The 20,831-nt window shown below is 40.8% G+C and overlaps 2 protein-coding genes across 2 annotated transcripts in view; both read right to left on the bottom strand.

The window, feature by feature from the left end:
• The window catches only part of LOC145442848 (bystin-like), a 360,604-nt gene that overhangs the window by 202,045 nt on the left and 137,728 nt on the right, over positions 1–20,831 (bottom strand). The gene's annotated exons all lie outside the window — the stretch shown is intronic.
• LOC145442834 (solute carrier family 49 member A3-like) lies at positions 17,502–19,056 on the bottom strand. The gene has a single exon (XM_080320852.1). The coding sequence runs from the start codon at positions 19,004–19,006 to the stop codon at positions 17,507–17,509; it is 1,500 nt and encodes a 499-aa protein (XP_080176978.1). The 5' UTR covers positions 19,007–19,056; the 3' UTR covers positions 17,502–17,506.

The raw sequence follows: 20,831 nt of genomic DNA on the forward strand, positions 1-20,831 counted from the left end.
TAATCAGTAACAACAATCAAGATCGATAATGGAGCATATACAATTCCCAGAAACGAAACTCCAGCAATGACAAACTTCATAAGTATTCAAGATGGAAAATTTAGAGCGTTAAATAGCGTCTTCTTTGAGGCACCATTATGACACCCAGAATATCATTATTTCTGGCAGCGAATTGTATTTCACGACTTGAGTCTGGCCCCGACAAAAGCCACACCCTTTTATACGGTCAATTTAAAGGGTTGCATTTGAAACACAATGGCCGCCGCATGTTGGCCAAAACCATCTATGTGGATTTGCCCTTATGTTTAAACCAGTGGTTCTCAAACTTTTCTTGACATGCCTCCTTTCTGATATTGAAAAATCTCGCGCCGCCTTATCGTCGTATCACAAAATGCAACCAGAATGCTAGCAATCCCAACAGATAGTTTGATGGCATGGGTGGTTACGACAGTTGATGAGAGAATTCTCCGATATGAAATTCGAACTATACACAGAACAATATCCATGAACTGGGAGTAAATCGCGCAACGCGCGAAATAATTTCTTAGTTGACCGCAGCTTCGCGCCCCGTTCAGATGCTTTCACGCCCCCAGTTTGAGAACCACTGGTCTAAACTAAATAGTAAATAGCCGACGCCGGTTAGCCCTGTCCACGAAACCTGAGGCGCGGCTCATGGCGAGGTGATGATTTAGAAGAGTGCGCGTCTTAAGAGGATTCGTTAGTTATGTCGGGAAGGGTCAGCGATTACAGTATCTTTAAGGTAACTACAATATGAGGATCGACTGTTCTAGGATCACGACGCACACAAATACTGGAGCATGCAACGAAATCCAGCCGTCACATGACTAACAATGGACCATTCCTTTCGCATAATTCGAATCAGGCATACCGGATTGAACCAAGGTGAACAACATTACAGTTAATCATTCCATTGGAATATAAATCACCTTGAATTACGTTTCGATTGACAGATGTTCCGCTGTAAATATCAATCACAAAAATATTATTGAAAGTTTGTGACTATCTGACTGCGCAATGATTCGAGTGCCCAAATCTTAGTCGAGTGTTAATCGTAATGATTTCGACCAGGGCTTTGGAGCTAGCACAAATTTCAAACTGCCCCAGCTCCGGCCCTCTCTTCTACGATGAATTAGCTCCGGCACCAAGATCCGGAGCTCATTGATACCGCTGCTCCGGCTCCAGCTCCGGCTCCGTAAAATATCGAATGGTTCAGTCATGTAGTCAATTACTACCGTTGCGCTGGGGTCGTCGGCCAAGCCGTTATTTCGTGTGGGTATGAACAGTAGGCCTAGGGATGTTCAAAAATAACTTTTTTCCCCGGATTCCAGCCATTCCCTAAAAAACACTGCACACCAAATTTGGTTCAATTCTAAAAAATATAGGACTCCGCAGATTCAATTAAAATTTTTAATTTATCACAGAAAATTAACAAAAAATTTCAAATTTTTCTGCCAACCCCATGAAATTGTTGAGCTGTCTTCAAAGACAATGCAAAACAAATTTGAATCAATTCCAACCAGTAGAGGCGGAGTTATTTCAGTTTTTCGTTGATAATCCTCGGATCAAGGATAATCACGCCTATTACGCCAGCCAAGAAAAAGTGCCATTTTGAATTATTTTAATAAAATCGTTATTACTTGGCATAATGCCAACGCGGGCCGAACAAAATGTTCTCACGGGCCACGTGTTTGAGACCACTGGCCTACAGTAGGTAAATGAGAGGCATGCACAGTGCACACTGAATTTACGAAAGGATAACGTAATAGGAAGCAGTGTTGGGATGACTCGAGTCATGACTTGACTCGAGCCAGACTCGAGTCACTTTTTCGTATGACTTGACTTGACTCGAGTCACTTTGCTAAAATGACTTGACTTGACTTGACTCGGCGTATCAGAAATGTGGATTGACTCGGGACTCGGAGCAAAATTCACGAGTCAATTTCAAGTCATCAAGTAATCGGTGTCGATAAAAATCAATGCATATGTTCGGATTGCTCGCGCAACGCTGGTGTAACCCGTGAGAGCGACCAATCATTCAATGATCGTGCGTTTTACTGAGCCTACATCAGGGGTTCTCAACTTCCCTTGTGTAACGGGCCGCATTTAAACAGCAAATGACGCCGCGGGCCGCAGGACATTATTACCATGTATTTTGGGGCTTCTGTAGCCCATATTCACCAGCAGTATACGGGCTTCTAGTTCATTTGTATGCATTTTAAAGCATTAATGGACATCATTAGTAAGTTTGCAATTCCTGTTTTTGTGAGAATATGTATCTTCCTGCGGCGCAAGTAAATTCCTTCACGGTGCTTGCATTGCATCCATTACCGAAGCGGATTTATGCACCTTCAAACCCTTCCACCAGAGAACGGAACTCTCTGTTTCAATGCATGAGCGAGTAAGGTTTTAATATGGTAACTTTTTGGTGACAGAGGCCATTATCACTTTGAGCTCTCAGTGATATGAGAAGAAGTCTAGCGTTTCGGGGTCATTTCTGAGCAAGTCAATTAACCCTTTTCCTCTCCGTCCATGGCTGTAGCCCTGCACCAATAGTTACAGAAGTCAGCTTTGTCACGTGGATGTTTCACACTGGTCCCCTCCCCACGTTTGCCTTACCAGCCTTTTTTCTGCAAATATGTCCACTCCAAGAAAATACACCCAGAAAATTAGCTATGCAATGTCTGTGGAGTCGGTGGATTCGTCCAATGCTAGGCTAAAGTAGTCTACGCGGCAACGTGTTTCAGAACATGCGATAAAAGATCAACTGACATTGCTGTCACTCTTCTGGTCTACTTTGAATCAGACAACTGTAGCTTCGAAATTTGTCAGGTGATGTTGTCGTTGCCGCTAAGTTCCGGAAACAGCGAATATTCGCACAGTATATTAAAGTTTTATTGAGATCACACCTTCTCTGGCAGATTTCTTGGGTATAGCGATATTCCAATGCGCCTCTTATAAGGTCATCGGCAATTTTAACAATGCCTCGAGATATGAATCGCTGGGCTTGGCACCAACCTAGCAACGTTTTTTTTCTGAGAGCAGGCGATATGTATCTCTAGAAAAAAACTTTTGTAGTATAATTTTAGGGTTCTACGCTTCGTCACGACAGTAGTTCTTCGACAAATATGACTAATCGGTTTTCCATTCATATCTGGAGAAGCAAGTTCATTGTACCACGCATAGTTATAAACTTAGTTTTCGCCGTTTAATTTCCCCTTCCTTGTTCTTGTTTCTGTTCAAACCATTCGCGGTGAGTGAAGCAGGATTATCTTAAATCAGGAGTCCTGACGAATACAGGTTCAAAACAATAACAGTCTAAACTCGAGCATATATCAGGAGACCTGAACACATCAAATAATGAATATTCAAATGAAACAGAGACGGTGCGATAAGAAAGCTAAGTAACTAAATTAACATGTAACTATTATGTGCCAGTAGTAAATGCGATCATAATGAAAGATGTCGCCGGCCGCAAAACAGACCTCTGCGGGCCGCGGGTTGAGAACCCCTGGCCTACATTGTTCTCTCACAAATACATTGATCGCAAACGACGTGATCGAAGCTTACAGCCTACGTTGTCTTAACTATAGTATAGAAAACTAATTTAATACCAAAATGTCTATTCCTGTTCTGTTCTGTTAACTTAACAACAAAACCTCTTGCTTTATTGAAATTGAATTTAAAAATACTTTATATAGTCCTTAACCATTGGCGCAGGCTCGAATTGTATCATATCAATTTGCAAAAGGGTAATGTATTACATCTTATCAATTCGTTTCTCTATTCTCTATTTGGGCTGGTAACTATAAACCGAGGCTGTGCAATTACTTACGTAGTTTATTAGTTCTACTTTTATGTGAGCGATACAGCGCCTCACTTGCCTGTATATTTAACTCTATATCCCTTCATCGGTTTAATATCAATGACCACTTAATCTGTATTTCAGACAGCTAGCAAAATGCAATGACGTAATCACGCCTCAATCCTCAAAAGGCAATTTGACTTGAATTGTGACTTGACTCGTGACTTGACTTGACTTGACTCGAGTCACCTCCAAAAATCGACTGACTTGACTTGACTCGAGTCACCTTCGAAAATCGATTGACTTGACTTGACTCGAGTCAAAATGTGCAATGACTCGAAATGACTCGTGACTCGAAGGTAGTGACTTGATCCCAACACTGAAGGAAGTGACAAAAACCATACGATCTCACGCACTGACACATGTTGCTTCACTTTCGTTGCTTGTCGCCTGTTGTATCTTTTTACTCCGTGTACCGCTGTACCAGTCTCTAATTTTATTTAGCCCAAGCTCCTTACTGCTATCTGTTCTATCGGATAATAGCGTCGGCCTCCATAGGCTAGCGAGGAATATTGCCCTACCATGTTTGTATATATTCCTGCCTGATTGATGGCTAATAAGGTTTTCACTTCGGCTTGTGACCTGTTGGGACTGATGAGCTATGAAAATAAGATGGACCTAAGTCAAAAATGAGGACAGATGTTATAAACGACCACGCAGTTTTATATAGTTTCGAGATCGGCCTTTCATGGTTCCCTTAAACTAGACCGCGGACCCCTGTTTAAAAAACCCTGTCATTTAATTTTTTTTTAGTTGCATAAGTATGCCATAGGTTTTTGTTAATCAGTGGTTCTCAACCGTTGTGTATTCGTAGACCCCCTTTGGACCGTCACGGATCCATGCGGACCCCTAAGTTTTAGTTCAAGTCCAGGTCAATTATCGTGCAACCGCCATCTGTCTTCTGCAAATATTAACTGTAGGCTAGGGACCAACATCAGCAAAATGACTCTTCTCGAAATTAACATCATTTATGTAGAAGTTGGCTGGGCAGTAGAGAGTTTGGCAGCTGCATTTCTTGAATAATGAGGCCGTGTCGTGAAAACCCGCTCCTTCGATTTGATATGAACGAGTGCCAAAAATCTATATGCAATAATAACGGGCAGCGCTTCCGGCGACCTCTCTGGGTACGATCGCAACATTCATGCGACCAAAATTGAGAACCCGATATTTTAAATCAGTGGTTCTTAACCTTGCCGCCAGCGCCCCCCAAGGGGCGCTTGCGATTTTGAAGGGGGCGCGGAAACGCTCGGGGGACGCTAGGCTCAGGGGGGCGCTGAAGAAAAATGGCTTCGCCGCAGATGATGTGGTAGTAGGACATATTCTTAATGAGTATTCAGAACAAATTAACAATCCACAAAACATGTCAAATCCCGAAATATTTGGTCGCGCTACGCGACGATGTTTGCTACATATGTTTGCATAAATGTAGTTGGTTATTATAATTTATATAAAACGAATTGCGCGTACTTTTAGATCGCCAATTTACCGTTATTTAAGGCACTGTCGTCACACTCGTTAGGGTTATTTTCAACAAAATGTTTCGAATTAGGTATATCCCGCAGCGCAGAGCGTGTGAAAACCGAAGGAGGCACTGTACATAACTTTTGATTGAGAGTTTCTTGTGCATAAAATAAGTTTTGAAGCTTTGTGCACGAAAGGTATACCTAAATATACTTGTATTTGAGAGCTTCAAAATTAAATCGTCAGAAATTTCTTCATCGTATCATAAATGATGATACTGGGCCGTATGCACCAACATTGAACACGTTCAAGTCTGATCGTCTGTTCGCTCGAACATAACTCAAACGGAACATCAGTTCAAAATTTCTCGCGATGCACCATCAATATTTAAACGCCGTTCAGACGAACTGACGATCATTGAGACGAGCTAGCGTTCAGTAAATAGATGCTCAATTTGTACCCTGAAAAGCTACTCAAGGCCGACGGAATAGTAAACAAAACAAGTTTTTTGTGGAACTCAGCGGTCGCCACTCGCTAGCGTGATGTCTATTTCAATGATGAGCAGCTGAGCGCATTCAAAAAACTCCGGCTATATTTCTGTAACCATTTTCGAATCAAATACCATGGCTAGCTTTGCCATCATGCTTTCAGAGTTCCAAAATTTAGTCATGACTTTACTGGCGATGCCCTGCCAGGAGGTAAATTGAAGGACAGAACGAAAATTTACAATATCCTGGCTTATGAATATATATTTGACACCACACTGTCTGTAAAAATCGAGGGGCCAATGGCGCTTTTCACCCGCTGTCTTCACCACGCACAACTTGTTCTGTGTGTTCACAGTGTGGAATGTCATCTTTGTTGTTTTATCCACATTCGAATCTAACCCGAACGGAATGAGTGTCCTGTGCTCCCTCAATTCCTTGGGAGTACCTTACTGTCACCTTGGAAATCATCAGTGCTCCCCTAATCAATTGCGCAAAACTTGCCGAGATTCCACCATTACTGTGTTCTCTCAATAGCCCGACAATCCAATCCAACTACCATATCTGCACAGCATATATTCAACATTCTCAACTGATAACGTAACACAAATCGACAGACTTATTTCATTGTTCATGATCATGTTGTATACTTGAACAGTTTGTGAAAAGAACTGAAATCCTTCAATTTGCATTTTTGTTGAGTAAATAGGAATCTCCAGGGTCTGGTCTTCATCATCACACAATAAATTATGATGATAGCCAAACACATGAAATGAAAATAGTCTACAAAGACAAACTCATCCAAGTAAAAACCTTTTCTTTCAATCATGAGTACTGCACAGTGTGCACACCTAACATTTTCTGCTAGACATGATAAAATACCATGCTATACATACCGAATTCTTTCAAGCATTATTGTCAGCACCTTGCTAGAGATAAAAGATTATTTGTCATGGTACATCCCTTGTCATAGTGCCAACCGAAGCATTTTTCAGAGTCGATCTAATCATTCACTATATTTTGATTGGTGGTATATTCAGATTTTTGGCGAGTTGACTCAAGCATCAAACTTCGGAATGACGGTCAGTCAAAATCTAAAGAAATTGACTTTCGGACCAAGGTAGTTAGTCCCATCATTACACAGGCACAGTACATCAATATCAGAACGGACAACCTTCAGTTGCATGTTGAATTGTTGATGCTATTGTAGAAATTGAGATGAATGTGGTCCATGTTGATGTATAGGCTACATTCCCCCAACATGGTACAATTCCAAATCGGTCATATTTGCACATTTCCATGACTGGTTTCTTGATTTCACGGTCCTACCACTCGAGTATTCTTGTAGTCATTGACTTTTAGGGGAATTTGACACAGACAGCAAACTTTGTAATGATATTCAGCCCAAATCTCTAGCAATTGACGTTCGGCCCAGAGCAGTTTGTCGCCTCTTTGAGCAGTAAATCCATATCAGAATGGATGACCTTCAGTTGCATGTTGATGATATTGTAGAAATCGAGATGAATGTGGTCCATGTTGATGTAGGCTACCTTCCCCCAACATGATTCAATTCCAAATCAGTTATATTATGCACATTTCCATGACTGATTTCTTGATTTCTCGGTCCTACCAGTAGAGTATTCTTGCAGTCATTTACTTTTTGGGGAATTTGACTCAGACAGATAACTTTGTAATGATATTCAGCCCAAATCTCTAGCGATTGACATACGACTCAGGATAGTTAGGCCCCTCTTCTTTGCGAAGTACATAAAAATCGGAATCTATAACCTTCAGTTTGATGGTGATTCTTTTGTATCTGTAAATGTGTCTTCTTCCAACATAATATTTTTGCATATTATGCACATTTTTGAGGATGGTCTCTTGGCCGACATCTCTTGATAATGCCGGTACTCATTGACTGTGACCTATTCCGAGAATCTCCAGATTAGTGAAACGCTTTATTGTTGTTATATTTCACTCATGTAACCTAAAACCTGTAAAATTACTATAATATAGAGATTTGCAAGATATGCGGCTCCAAAACCAACCTATCTACAGCCGACCGCGAGCGCAAATCACAGGACCACGATTCCTGACGTCTAGTACAAATCCATACAACTTCTGCTCCCACTACTCAATCGACAAACTACATCATTATCAAGCAAATCTACTTCAAGTTTTGTATTAGGTCCATTTTACTAAATTCCGTACTCATACTTCATACTTAACTTAAAACAGTTACATAAAAGAGGATTCAGCAATTCATGACATGCCGTGACATTGGCAGCCGGCAGCTACGTGCTTTCCATTTCGCCAATATGGAATCGGTGTCTCGTGTACATCAAAGATTCTACTAATACACACAGGTGTGACGCTGAAAACCGTCTTGGTACACCAAATATATTACGCTAAACGTACCGGAATTCCAACCCGGTCATTTGGGCTATGATGACAATCTACTGTAATATCGGCTGTACTGGCATAGCTTCAATGATTGTGAAATATATCAAGCTTTATAGGGAAAACGCCTCATCAATTGCACCCCGTAGGGTACCGGTACTTCAAAAACTGTACACTGTATACCTACAGACGTCAGACTTGGTCATAATTTCCATCTATTTTTGACCCAAAGGTCTTTCATTCAAACCTACAAGGCGCAAGACAAGAATATCACATCTTCATTACCAGTACCTTGAGGCAGGCATATGGATTTACTGGTTCACCACTAAACTCGCTAATACCGGTATACCGATCAACTGTAAGCCATTCGGCCTCACATTGGTGAAACTGGGTTCGGAAACATATAAAATCTATTCCTACAGCTTAGAAAGTCTGCTAATTTACGGAAAGATAGAAAATAGTGCACCTACGTCTTCACCATGAACCAATTTACAGTCAACCAGTCGCGAGAAACAGGAGACCACGATCAGCGACAGTCAAGCCAAAGCACTGATCTACGTTTTAAACAACCTCCCGCGGTTGTTTACTTTTCGATCAAATAGACACTTACGTGACCTTTGACCTAAACCAATCAGGTTGCAGCAGGATGTAAACAAAGAACAAGCCCGGGCAAGCTTACTATGAGCTCATACGGAAAAGGGTTGAAAAATATAGGTTTGTAGCAAAATTACATTGAATTGGGAATAGCTGGCTTTGGTGAATGGTAATAACGTAGAGCTAGTATGTATTTGCAGTGTTATAACCTACAATAAGCATGAATGGTGGCAAGCACGCATCAGCATGGTATGTCCAAATGAATGGATTTCTGACAACTTTTCGGATGAAGCGCAACTATTGCTGTATTATCCTTAGTCGTATACTATAGGATTGTCGTACCGAATAGCATGTATTGGAGGAATCTTGAGTCAGGATATGTGTGGTATCCATTATGTGGGCTTGGCGTTATATGCGTTCTATTTATGGAATCGACATTCGTATATAGTACAGTCTGTATCATTATCTAGCAAATTACTGTTACACTGGACACTTGCCTGCATATTCAATCATCGTATTAATATGATATATGTTAGGCAACATGATCCGTTCCCAGCTGAAATCTAGCTCTTGTGTTGAATCTATCAGGATAAATGCCGGATAAACACTGTGCTAATAGCCTGTGTAACATGGAGATGGCTACCCAGACCGTTCCTGGTGTGCGCTTTTACCTTTCCCAGAGCCAATAACATGCATGGAAGAATGTAAAATCTGGATAAAGGCATGTGGACTTCCTTGTAGTCATCTGAATTCTCATTTTATAATTAAATTGACATATCTATTATTGTACCAAAAATATTGAATCGTGACATAATCTAGATGAAACAATTCTGTGTTTCAAAATGAGTCCAATCTGAAATGCAGTCACACTTGATGCCACAATCGACTTGGTGTGTGTCTCGTTTTATTCCACTCCAGTCTTGTTGCTTGATGGTGTGTAATGTATTGAAATTGTTGAGAGCAATATATATTCAATAACGAGATGAATGGTTGAAATTGGTAGCGGTGATACGTTGCATGAGTCGGACGAGTACACCTTGACAGGTGCCTGCACAGCAGTATTGCTCTGTAAAATAAACATATTATATATTTTGTGCAGGCTTGATGGATTTCTTTTATGAAGCTGCAGAAAGAGGAAGTCGATGGATAAAACGCAAGAAAATCAAATTTCTGGAAGAAGTATAGAAGCACAAAACAGGAAACTCGTCCAGGAAAATTACAAATTGACGGACAATTATTGCTAGTGAAGTTCAGTTCTCAGAGGAGCATCATAATGTCAAAAGATGCGGAGAAGCTGAAATTTTATGCTAGACTACATTAAATTCTTTCTGAATTGTCCGACTTATCCTACTGACGTCAAATTTATAGTATTGCTGTAAGCATAGTATTAAACCATTGGGTCAGCCACATGTAACTGCTTCATTAAATCGCGATTTGGCCATGTAGATATGTGGTTCTTAAAAATGCACCATTTGCATTCATTCATGATTTCTCAAATCTAGAATGATTTATTGACTGTCAATAAATCACATACAACTTTGAAAGGATTGATGGATTGTGGTACACTTACTTTTGTGCAGGAAATATTCACAGGGAGCATTTCAGATCGAAATACTAGTTAAATATGTGGATTCGACAAGAAATGCAAGAAAATGATGGAGTTCAGCTATGGTGAGCCAGGCAATGCTATCATGGCAGAAAAGGGATTCACCAGTGAGTCTGAAATCAAGAAATTGAATCTAGATTTAAATATTCCTGCACATGATTCACACAACGTCAAATGCCTGAGCCAGACTGTTCCACAACAAGAAAGATGGCGAGAGAACGTATTCATATTGAACAGCTGATCGGAAGAATCAAGGAGTATAAAATTTTGACCGGTGTCATACTATGCAGCATTGTGTATCACAACTAACCAAATGTGGACTAATTGCATACTCTAATTCAAGATTGAAAATTAAAAATGAATGATGCAACATATTCTGCAATTGTGCAAATTCAGTTCCATTGTGAATATCGTAATGCCTAATAGCATGCTACGGATCGTATTTGCGCGGTGCCAAGGTCAGTCTGTACCAACAGTGCATGTCTAGATATTCCAGTGGTGTGCATTGAAGCTCCTTTCGATGCCCAATTTGTTGAATGAACAATTCTCCAGATGAAAATGTTCTAGGATTATTTGTGTTTGGTGGAATGTTATAAAACTGAAGACACCAGATACACCAAAATCTACCTTGAGGCAGGAGTTGATCGGTTGCGAGTGCGGTGGAGAGATTGCTTGTCAATCACGATGGAGCTCACTGATGCTGATGCAAATCACAATGTAGTCCTTTTAGCTTCAGGTGCTGGATTGTCTTAATCAATGCATATGCATGAGAGCATATATCAGAACCTAATATGAAAATAAATCATGGTTAAAATATCTATTGCAGTAGTCTCTAAAAAAATGTCTTTTTCCTTACTTACCCTGTCTTACAAGTGCAAGACGAATCAATAATGGATTTTCCGAGAACGTGTATTTCCATTGAGTGTGTTATCTCACTTTTCCGCAAGTTGCGATAACATTGGCTGTTCACTAGAATAATGCTTCCAAAAAGAGTGGATTGTCTCCTCAATCTTTATCCCTAAATCGTGTGCGTAGCGCTCCATGAAATACTTCGTAGCTTTCTCCGCGGTGTTAGAAGAAGATGCTGTTCCACTCAAATCCATAAATTCGATAGAATCTCCATAGCTTTCAAGTTTCATAATCAATACACAAAAATTGTGATGTGTGGCAGCAGCTATATTTTATAGTATATATATTTCTGAACATGAGATATGCTTGAAAATTTTGCTCGAGACCTGGAGCCTATGAAATCGTCAAAATATGCATTACCACAATCCTATAGTATAGTATACAACAATCGTCGCTTAATCCGAAAAGTTGTCAAAAACCCGTGCATTTGGACACAGCACGCTGGTGCGTACTTGCCACCATTCATGTTCATCCTAGATTAAAAGCTGCAACTTCATACTAGCTCTACGCTATTACTACTCATTAGGGCCAGTCATCCCCAATTCAACGTAATCTTGCTTAAAACCTTCATTTTTCACCCTTTTTCCATAAGAACTCATAGTAAGCTTGCCCGGGCTTGTTCTTTGTTTACATCCTGCTGCAACCTGATTGGTTCGTGTCAAAGGTCACGTAAGTGTCTATTCGGCGCGAGTGAACGCTAGATCATTGACGTTTCGGTGTTGGTGCTTTGGAAATATCTCCTGAACCCCTGTTTGAGCTCCAGTTTGGGTTCAAAACATGTTGGTGCATACGGCCCACTATCTCGTGTTGTTGTTCAGAACCTCACATGAACGTTATATAATGAGTTGCTTTGTTTGGAATACATTCATGTTAAAATTACTAACTGGGTATACAGTACTAAATTCAATGTGAGCAGGTATATGCATCCAATTCTCAGTTGACTTACTTATAGTTACACAAAGCACTAAGACAAAATCCAATACCATTAATTTCCCCGTATTGCCAATCGCTGATGTGAATTCGGGTGGGTTCGAACAATCTTGATTTGACCCTGAATGCACCACACACATTTATTATTATTATTATATTAAATAACGAGTAACGATTTAATTGTACCAACGGGCACGCCCGAATATGTTCAATTATTAATTACGTGGCCTTCATTTTCCAATACAACTGCTCACTCAGCGCTACTGGAAAATCTGATTAAGTGGGCTGAGAGGATAAAAAGTTTATAGTGACATATATATGCAATTACAACCTATTTCATTTATGCATTATAGAAAATTTTAGCTCCTAGGGCGACCAGGCCACATAAACTTTGCTCACCATCGAAATCACGCGACGGGGTTCCTGGGGGCCAAGCCCTCATGAGTTTGGTGTATTACACTATGTGCGCCCAAGGCAATCGTTTTTTTAAGAGGGCTGACGAAGTGCTGTTACGGCCCTCCTTCTCTCCCATTGTCTTTATTACAGTCCGTACAATATGAGGTGGGGGGGGGGGCGCTGGAGCACGATAATTTTTTTAAGGGGGCGCTGGAGGAAAAAAGGTTAAGAACCACTGTTTTAAATGAACATGTAACGTCCAGCCTAGTCATTTCTATCTAGCAACTCATCTTGAAGTTGTTCCGGTATAGTTTGTAAGTATATCACAGTCAATGTCAATTGTCATTGTCCGAAATCATAGTAGGTGAAGCTGGCTAGGTAATAGGTATGGGATGACAGTCATTACGGCGCCGTCGGAATCCGAGCGATTTTTGCTATAGTTTCCAGCAACAAATTTAACAGTTGTGGGTGTTACATTCCAACTATATCCACTGGTGAAAATTTATCCAGCGTAACGCCGTAATTACACGTGGTCTCTGCCAATGGCAACATGGAACACGGATCGACCGCAGGCTCCATACACTAACGTGCTCTATTTAATCCACAACTGCGTTGTTTCCACGTAGTGTGCTGCTTATTAAAAAGGCCGGGAACTTACCAATCATTCAATGATAAAAGCAACCGACTATAGCGTTACCACCTCCTTGGTAAACAAGATGAGCGGTTTTAAACATCCCGATACCCACCCGTCTTGCGTGTTGGTAAAGGCAATAATAGTCGAATGACATAAAATGACTCTAGTTTTCTTCGAGTAATCCATTCGGAAATATACGCAACGCAACAGTAAGGTTACGGCGAAGGTAACAAAATGTCGCATGGGCCATAAATGCCATACTAGCTAATAAATAGAAATAAACTGAAGCAGCCAGGATACTTCAATACATCAAGAGCAAACAAGCACATAGCAAAACGGACCCGTGCCGACTTCAGCACATAAATCGTAAAGGCCTGTGTAAAGATTTAATCAGTGTCATTGTTTGTCGTTCGTACTTTGATCGCTCAGGTAAACGCTGCATTTAGCTTAGCAAGACACTGATTACCTATCCATCTGTCCAATCTGCAAACTAACACAATTTACAAACACAACGAACTGAGGCTGCGCAAGTCTCATAAAATGGGTTTCCTGGTGCTATCTTAAATATCAGAGACACAATGATCGCTTGCAGATACACGGAACTTTGTAACAATTAAAAATGATCATTACGACAACACAGTACTGCGCACAACAAGCAGCTTTTTAACGAATTGGCAAACAGGCAATCTCGAGCGACGATTACAGCCGTAATTCATACGAACAACAAAATAAATAGTGACAAATCATGCATAGTATAACATTGAAACTGCAATGGAACATGGGATATAAGATGGACAGCATCGCAGCACACTATCCACCCTGACAATGTCAACGGAATCGATGCCACATGAAGACAGCACACCGACACGTCCGTAATACATTCTCAGGTAACTTGAATTCGGTTGAAGCAGTGCACGGGTTCGACACAGTATCAAAATGTTCGATGATCTCACAGTTCATTAAAACCCGTATGCTAGCAAGCGCCGGGAAGTAGGATTAGCGCGTTTTGGCATACATAATTGAATAGTTTTCTACCTCGTTTTTAAAAGTGAGATGACATCTGCCGCCGAGAATAGGTTAAACGAGCAGTACGGTAATTACTATCGTACGAGACACGCCCTGGTTCACGTCATACGCTTTTTGTATTAGAGCGATGTCGAGTGGCATTAAAATTTCATAACAGCCCACGCAAATATTAATAATTAGGATGTCACGCGTATAAGTAGAATCTTAAAAATATTATAAATCCGCTGAAAGACATGTAACTTGCTCTCGCGTGCGAGTAATAATAGGTACCGGGAACGACGATCCGACTCGAGTGCTCGAGTCCGAGCAGTGGAGCAGAGTGTCGATAGGTCTGGGTATAATGATTCGAGTACAAAAATGATGAGCTCCATAGTAAATTTATGAACAAAAATTTCAGTTTCGATAAAATTGACCACCGTGGAAGTTTTAAAACCGCAATTAGTCGAATCTTAGGTTACCATACGTCCGGGCTACCATGTTATGGGAATCTGAAAAGAGTACACTTTTTAGGAATTTCAAGACATACAATACCGGAGTAAAATCCGGAAAAATTGGTTAGTTTATTGGGAGTTGCAGTTGGTTGACTAAAAATTAAATAGAAAATAGGTTGTTTTTCCGACTCGACTCCCCAAAAAAACACTTTTATTGAATTATGCGTCGGTTGACTAAAAAAAGAACAAAAAAAGTCAACTTTCAGGCTTAACTCCCGAAATATACCCGCTGGAACGTAACTTGAGTACTAATTTCCTATATCTCGGTTGAATTCCAACATACATTCAACCAAAATTTTAAAAAATGAGGACACTTTGATGACCTTTTTTTCAGTCCACACCACACATTAACGTAAAAAATTGGGGTAAATCGGTGGTAGAACCGAAGTGATGACCCTTTTTTTAAGTTTTCAAAATCATCAGGTAAAGTCTTGAATAGCCCACAGTATTGTCACAAAGTACAATGAAATATGCACGGTCGAACAAATGCCAAATTATCTTATGTATCTATAGAATTGACATTACATTATTTGTGGCATCATTATTCCATTATTTGAGTTGCTGGGGTCAATATTTTCGAGTAACAAATTTGTGCTATCTTGGCAGCGAGTTTTTTATCAACATTTTTGTGAAAAATACTTTCGACACTTGCAGCCTCAAACCTCGAGTGGTTGCAGCGTCCAAAACAGGTCCCGCCGAGCTACCGATATTAGCCGGCATGTAATTTCTGTGACCGACCCAGACCAAAAAGCGAGATGAAAATGTCATGTTCGGGAACTATGAAAACATTTGTCGCGCGACTTGCATTATTTTAGCTGCGGTCGAAAAACCTTACATATTCACAACAATGTTCCCTCTAATTTTTCATGAGTCTGCGCAAACTCATTGCGCGGTCCCTTGCACAAGAGTGCGTAACTGAGCTGTAATGACTCGCGTCACGATTCTTTGGTGACTCGACGTGACATTTAAAAAAAATGAAATATGACTAGACTCGAGTCGATTTGTGTATGACTCCAGACTGGGTCTAGCAAGACGGGCATTTTACTGTAGTTTCGAAGAATAGTAAAGTTATCAGACTATTATTATTTTGCCTATCAGTACTGGTACTTGAAAATGCTACCAGAAACTGTTAACAGTGAGGAAAATTAGTATATTGTGAACTCGAAGCATTCGATATAACCGAGCAGAGTTGTAAAAAGTGGGTTTCGCATGACAATAATTCGGAACTGAACAGTCAACACAATGACTAGAACTCTAGTCAAAACACTATGACTCGGACTCGACACTCTACTCCGTGACTTGGACTCAGACTTGACTCGGTGGTGAATTGAAAATGACTCGACTTGACTCGAGTCAAAACTATAAAAGTGAGATTGAATTGGGACTCGGAACCTTGTGACTTGGTTACAACCCTGGTGCTTATCATAGGGTTGCCACGGCTGAACTCCCGATTTACCCGCATTTTTTCGGAAATGTGTGGTGACTGGTGTTGACTACAAAAAAGGTCATTCACTTTGACTCAACTCCCGATGTTCTCGAATTTTGCGAAACTATGACGTTCGCTGCGACGGACGGACTCGAGTTTTTTATCGCATTTTAATAAATTTTCTACAAAGAGATGATGTCCCTTTGTCTGATTACGAATTATTGATTCCAATTTAGTGCTGTACATTTGTACATCTGAAATGGTCGTGAATTTGGTTTGATGATCATCAGTGCCTTCTGCGAGAGATGATGATAATTTTTTTCGAACCACAGGTGGATTTTTTTGTGCGAGGCACCGGCACACATTTTTCTGTGCGCACAGACTTTGTCAGCAGACATAACATTGATTCACACTGTTATGACATCATACAGAAGAGTACTCGAATACTCAGCTCGTGATCAAATCAGCTAGGGTACTAGATTTTACCCCACCCCTATAGCCAGGGTTGTAGCACTGTACTCATTACCCTTACTTTGAAAGGCAACAACATATAAATCTACATTGTTCATAGTTCGTCTTATTCCTGGCAATATGGCTGTATGACTAGGACTTGGCGTAAGAAATGGCCAGTTTTTCAGTGCTCAGTATACAAATCTTGCTGTTAGGTCAGAGTTTTTGGAAATCCATATTTTTAAATCCAAGACTATGACAACCATGTCAACAACTTGACTATGACTATGCCGATAGGCTATAGCTAGGGCTGGGCTGAACTGAGTGTTAGGCTTCGAATTCAGCCTAGCATTGGAATGACTCCCTGTTTGACATCATAACAGTATGAAAGATGTGTAAAGTTCCAATATGCACAACCCTTTATGCTATCACATAGAATAGATTGCAAGATAACCATCACATGAGAGATAAGTTGGCATTTTTTCGATCACACATATTTCATCGCATATTGGGACAATGCTGATGGTTGATCATGACTTTGCATCCAGGCTACATGTCATTTCCATTAGTGTGCAAGTTTTCAAGGCTTCCACAGCGGAAAATACCGCCGAAACTATGACCTTTGTTGATAAATAAACTCTAATGGCAAGGAGAGTATAGTTTCAGTGCTCGAAATAGCCATCCCTCACTACTGGGCTCGAATTATTGTGCCCAGCTCTACCAAAAACCGTCTGTGACAACTAAAATATGCGGCGGAACAATAAATAGGCAGAAATAAGGAGGACATGACAGCATAACAACAAAAAAACATTCGATTACATTGAGGTCAGTGTTCCCGAAGAGTAAAACGCCGTTCCTTCGGGCTTGGTCGTGACATTGACGTTTTCATGAACCGGAGACTCGGCCGAAACGCCTTCCTCGCTCGAATCCTGTGTTTTCGCTTGCTCGGCTTCAAGACGCCTGTATCTGGTGCGGAACACTAAAACAAACACCAGCATCACCACTACCGCATACCCAGTCATGACATACGCAGGGATGGTCATGTCGTAGACTTCAATGTCAGGATTGCCAGCAGTACATACTTGGCCCGGGAAATCGTTCGGGAGCTTTTGACCCAACGCGGACAGTATAACAACCAACAGAATTCCTTGCAACTGTCCAAACATGAATAATATCCCTGAACTGGTGGCTTCTCCAACAGGATATGTAGTCTCAACTGACAGTTCATTCCCAATGGGATATACGGGCAATCCAAAGAACCCAAAGGCTCCCAAAGACACCGCGATAGGAACTTGAAGATTCGGGTAACTGTGCATCACTGAAAACGCTATTAAAGCTAAAACAGCGATGACGTAGCATATTTTAGTCACTCTGATATATCTTTTAGTGTTATCGACGATAATACCGGCACCAATTCCACCTACAAGCCCAGCCCCGATTAACGCTGCCGTACATACGACTCCTGCGAAATTATCGTCATACCCCCAAGGGCACAACATTTGGGACAGAAGCGTAGTCAGAACGCTGAACAGTCCGATACCTCCACCGACAGCCCACGCAAGCAGCCAGTAAGCTTTATTCCTAAACAAAGCTTTCACGCCCACTAGAAACGGTTCGGAAGGCGATTCTGCGCTTGCAGACGGTGGCGTTGGTGGCTGACTGCTACAAACACCAACAGTAGCCATTACTACAGCCAATATTCCGGGTATGCTCTCAATGGAGAGCATGAAAAGAATCTTGCTAGCGTCTGGCGCTAAAATCGGAGATAATATACCGGCCAACATAATTCCGAGAGGATTGCACATGGTGGCTATCATGTTCGCGATGGCTCTTTGATTTTCAGGAAACCACAACGCTGCTAGCTTTGTAGGGGCGAAAAGCATGAATGGCTGTGCCAATGCTGCCAGCACCGAGCCCACAAACACTAAAGGTATCCTGGATCCTTCATCGATTCCTGGCAGAGCGCTCACAATTCGGATTAGTGACCCGATAAAGTTTAACCAAGCGCTCATTATAATCGAAAGTCTCAATCCGAACGTATCCAGAAGCCAAGTGGCAAATATCCCACACGGAATCCCCACTATCATGAAAACAACTGAGAGCAAGTTAATGATGTTAACATTGGTGCTGTAGAATTCTGCAGCCGTGTAAGCCACAGGTGCAAATGCCAGCCACTGTAGTGCGTTTGATATGTTGAGCAGTGCCAGCGTGGTGAGTAGATACCATCGTCTTTTGTACAGAGTGTATTCCGAATTAGCAATGATTTGCTGATTGGACTGGTAGTTGCACGTTTCTTCCATCTTGTCTAGGTCCATAACAAGAGATCAATCAATAGGCTACCTAAGCGACTGTACTCTCCATTATGCTGTAAAGGAAATTACACTTTGTCAGCCATCTTCCGGAATCTCAATTCAGTGGTTGAGCTTAATAGACCTGATTGTCTTGAAGAATTCCCAAGGCTACAGCAGGAATGCATTAAGCCAGGAAATGAATCACACCAGATATAGCACAAAGCATACCTACAGAAGATTTATCGAGGTTAAGCCGTAGGGCCTATGGTCGTAAAATTAGCGCAATTGCACACGGAAATTGCTCGAAATAGAAGCAAATTACGTGACGTTCATGTCAGAGATCAATCACTTTTTAGGATGGAAGCACGTCATAATCAAAATCAGACAAACCGGTAATTGAATGGAAGATTACAGGTGGAATAACAGGGCATACCATCCCAATGGTTTGAGATGACATTTATAGCTAAGACTGTAAATCCATTTTCCATCACAGTCACTGATTATGCAAAAGACGTACGTAGGTGCAATTTTTGAAATTATATTCTATGACCATGCAGCTGCTACATGCCATTATTGTTAGGATGATTTCACTCATAAAATAAATATAAGCACCACCCAACAAAATACAATTGATGTAAAAAGCAGGGATCAAAGGTAGGCTCTGTCCTAAGCTAATGATTGTGCTCAATCAACTAACCTATCCAATATACAGAAGTTGTGTCAATAATACACCCTAAAGTACCTTTCGACACAGAAAATACATGACCATAGCATTATTGCCTACATTCCTGTTAGCGTTCGCCGTTCACATTAGACCTTACTCAAGAAATTTGAAGCAGACCGTTTTTTAATATTGAACATGAAATTTTTGTTTTACTTTTAGCCCACTATCATAAAAATCTTGGAAATAATCTGTCAAGAAATATGAAAATGCAGTCCATAAAGAATGACTAATAAAAAGTAAAATTATAAAATTATTGGATTATACAATCTCACTATTCCATCGCCAATGTTTCTATCAGAATCTTTTACACCTTGAAATGTTTCAGCGCTCATTCATTTTTTAGCCGGTTCTAGGTCAAATTCCACTATCCTAATGTGCCTTAGTATGGACATGGGTATAATTTAAGGCTGCTCGACAGTGATATAAGTCAACCAGGCACAATCATATTTACAAAGCAATATACACAAAATACTAGTGACACGACAACAATTTTTTCAAGTCACCCTATGCTACATGACCACATGCAATAGGCTAGGCAAAAAGTCCGCATGCAATTTACACCTATTCCCTATTGGCCCAAGAGACTTCCATGGATTTGCCTCTCACCAAACTTGGCATTATTATTGAGAGATTTTAACGAAATGACCTGCCTGGGCTGGGCCTGGACCTGTCTGCTGACTCATTCTGTGATAAACATGATTCAAGTAGGCTATGTCCAAAATAATACTTTTCATTTGACATTAATTAGGCACAAAAATTCTAGTATTTTGGCATCAAAACTGCTCATTGTTTAAGCAGTGGATGTTTAAGATGTATTAGGCCTGTTAAAAAAGTTTTGAGAACCCCTGATCTATAGCACATCCTACATGATGTTATGCAACCTTTCATACTGCAGCCTGATTAATGATCAAAATCTAGGACTATTTATGATACATTGGCGTTAAAATTCTACAATGCCATATACTGAACTCCATCAAACTAAATCTTTGTAGCTTCTGGATGTTTGCCAGATTGACTAACATGAACTCTTTTCATTGAGTTGGTCGCACTGCCAAGACAATCTACGCCCGGACTGGGCAAACTTTTCAGCCCGCGGGCGGCATTCAACATCTGAATCCATTCGCA

The sequence above is a fragment of the Botryllus schlosseri genome, chromosome 7 (genome assembly GCF_051294905.1).
Source record: "Botryllus schlosseri isolate E-star chromosome 7, Bs_hap1, whole genome shotgun sequence".
NCBI lineage: Eukaryota > Metazoa > Chordata > Ascidiacea > Stolidobranchia > Styelidae > Botryllus > Botryllus schlosseri.

Excerpts from the sequence above, each read along its gene's own strand:
- LOC145442834 (XM_080320852.1), bottom strand. The coding sequence starts at position 19,006 with ATGGACCTAGACAAGATGGAAGAAACGTGCAACTACCAGTCCAATCAG.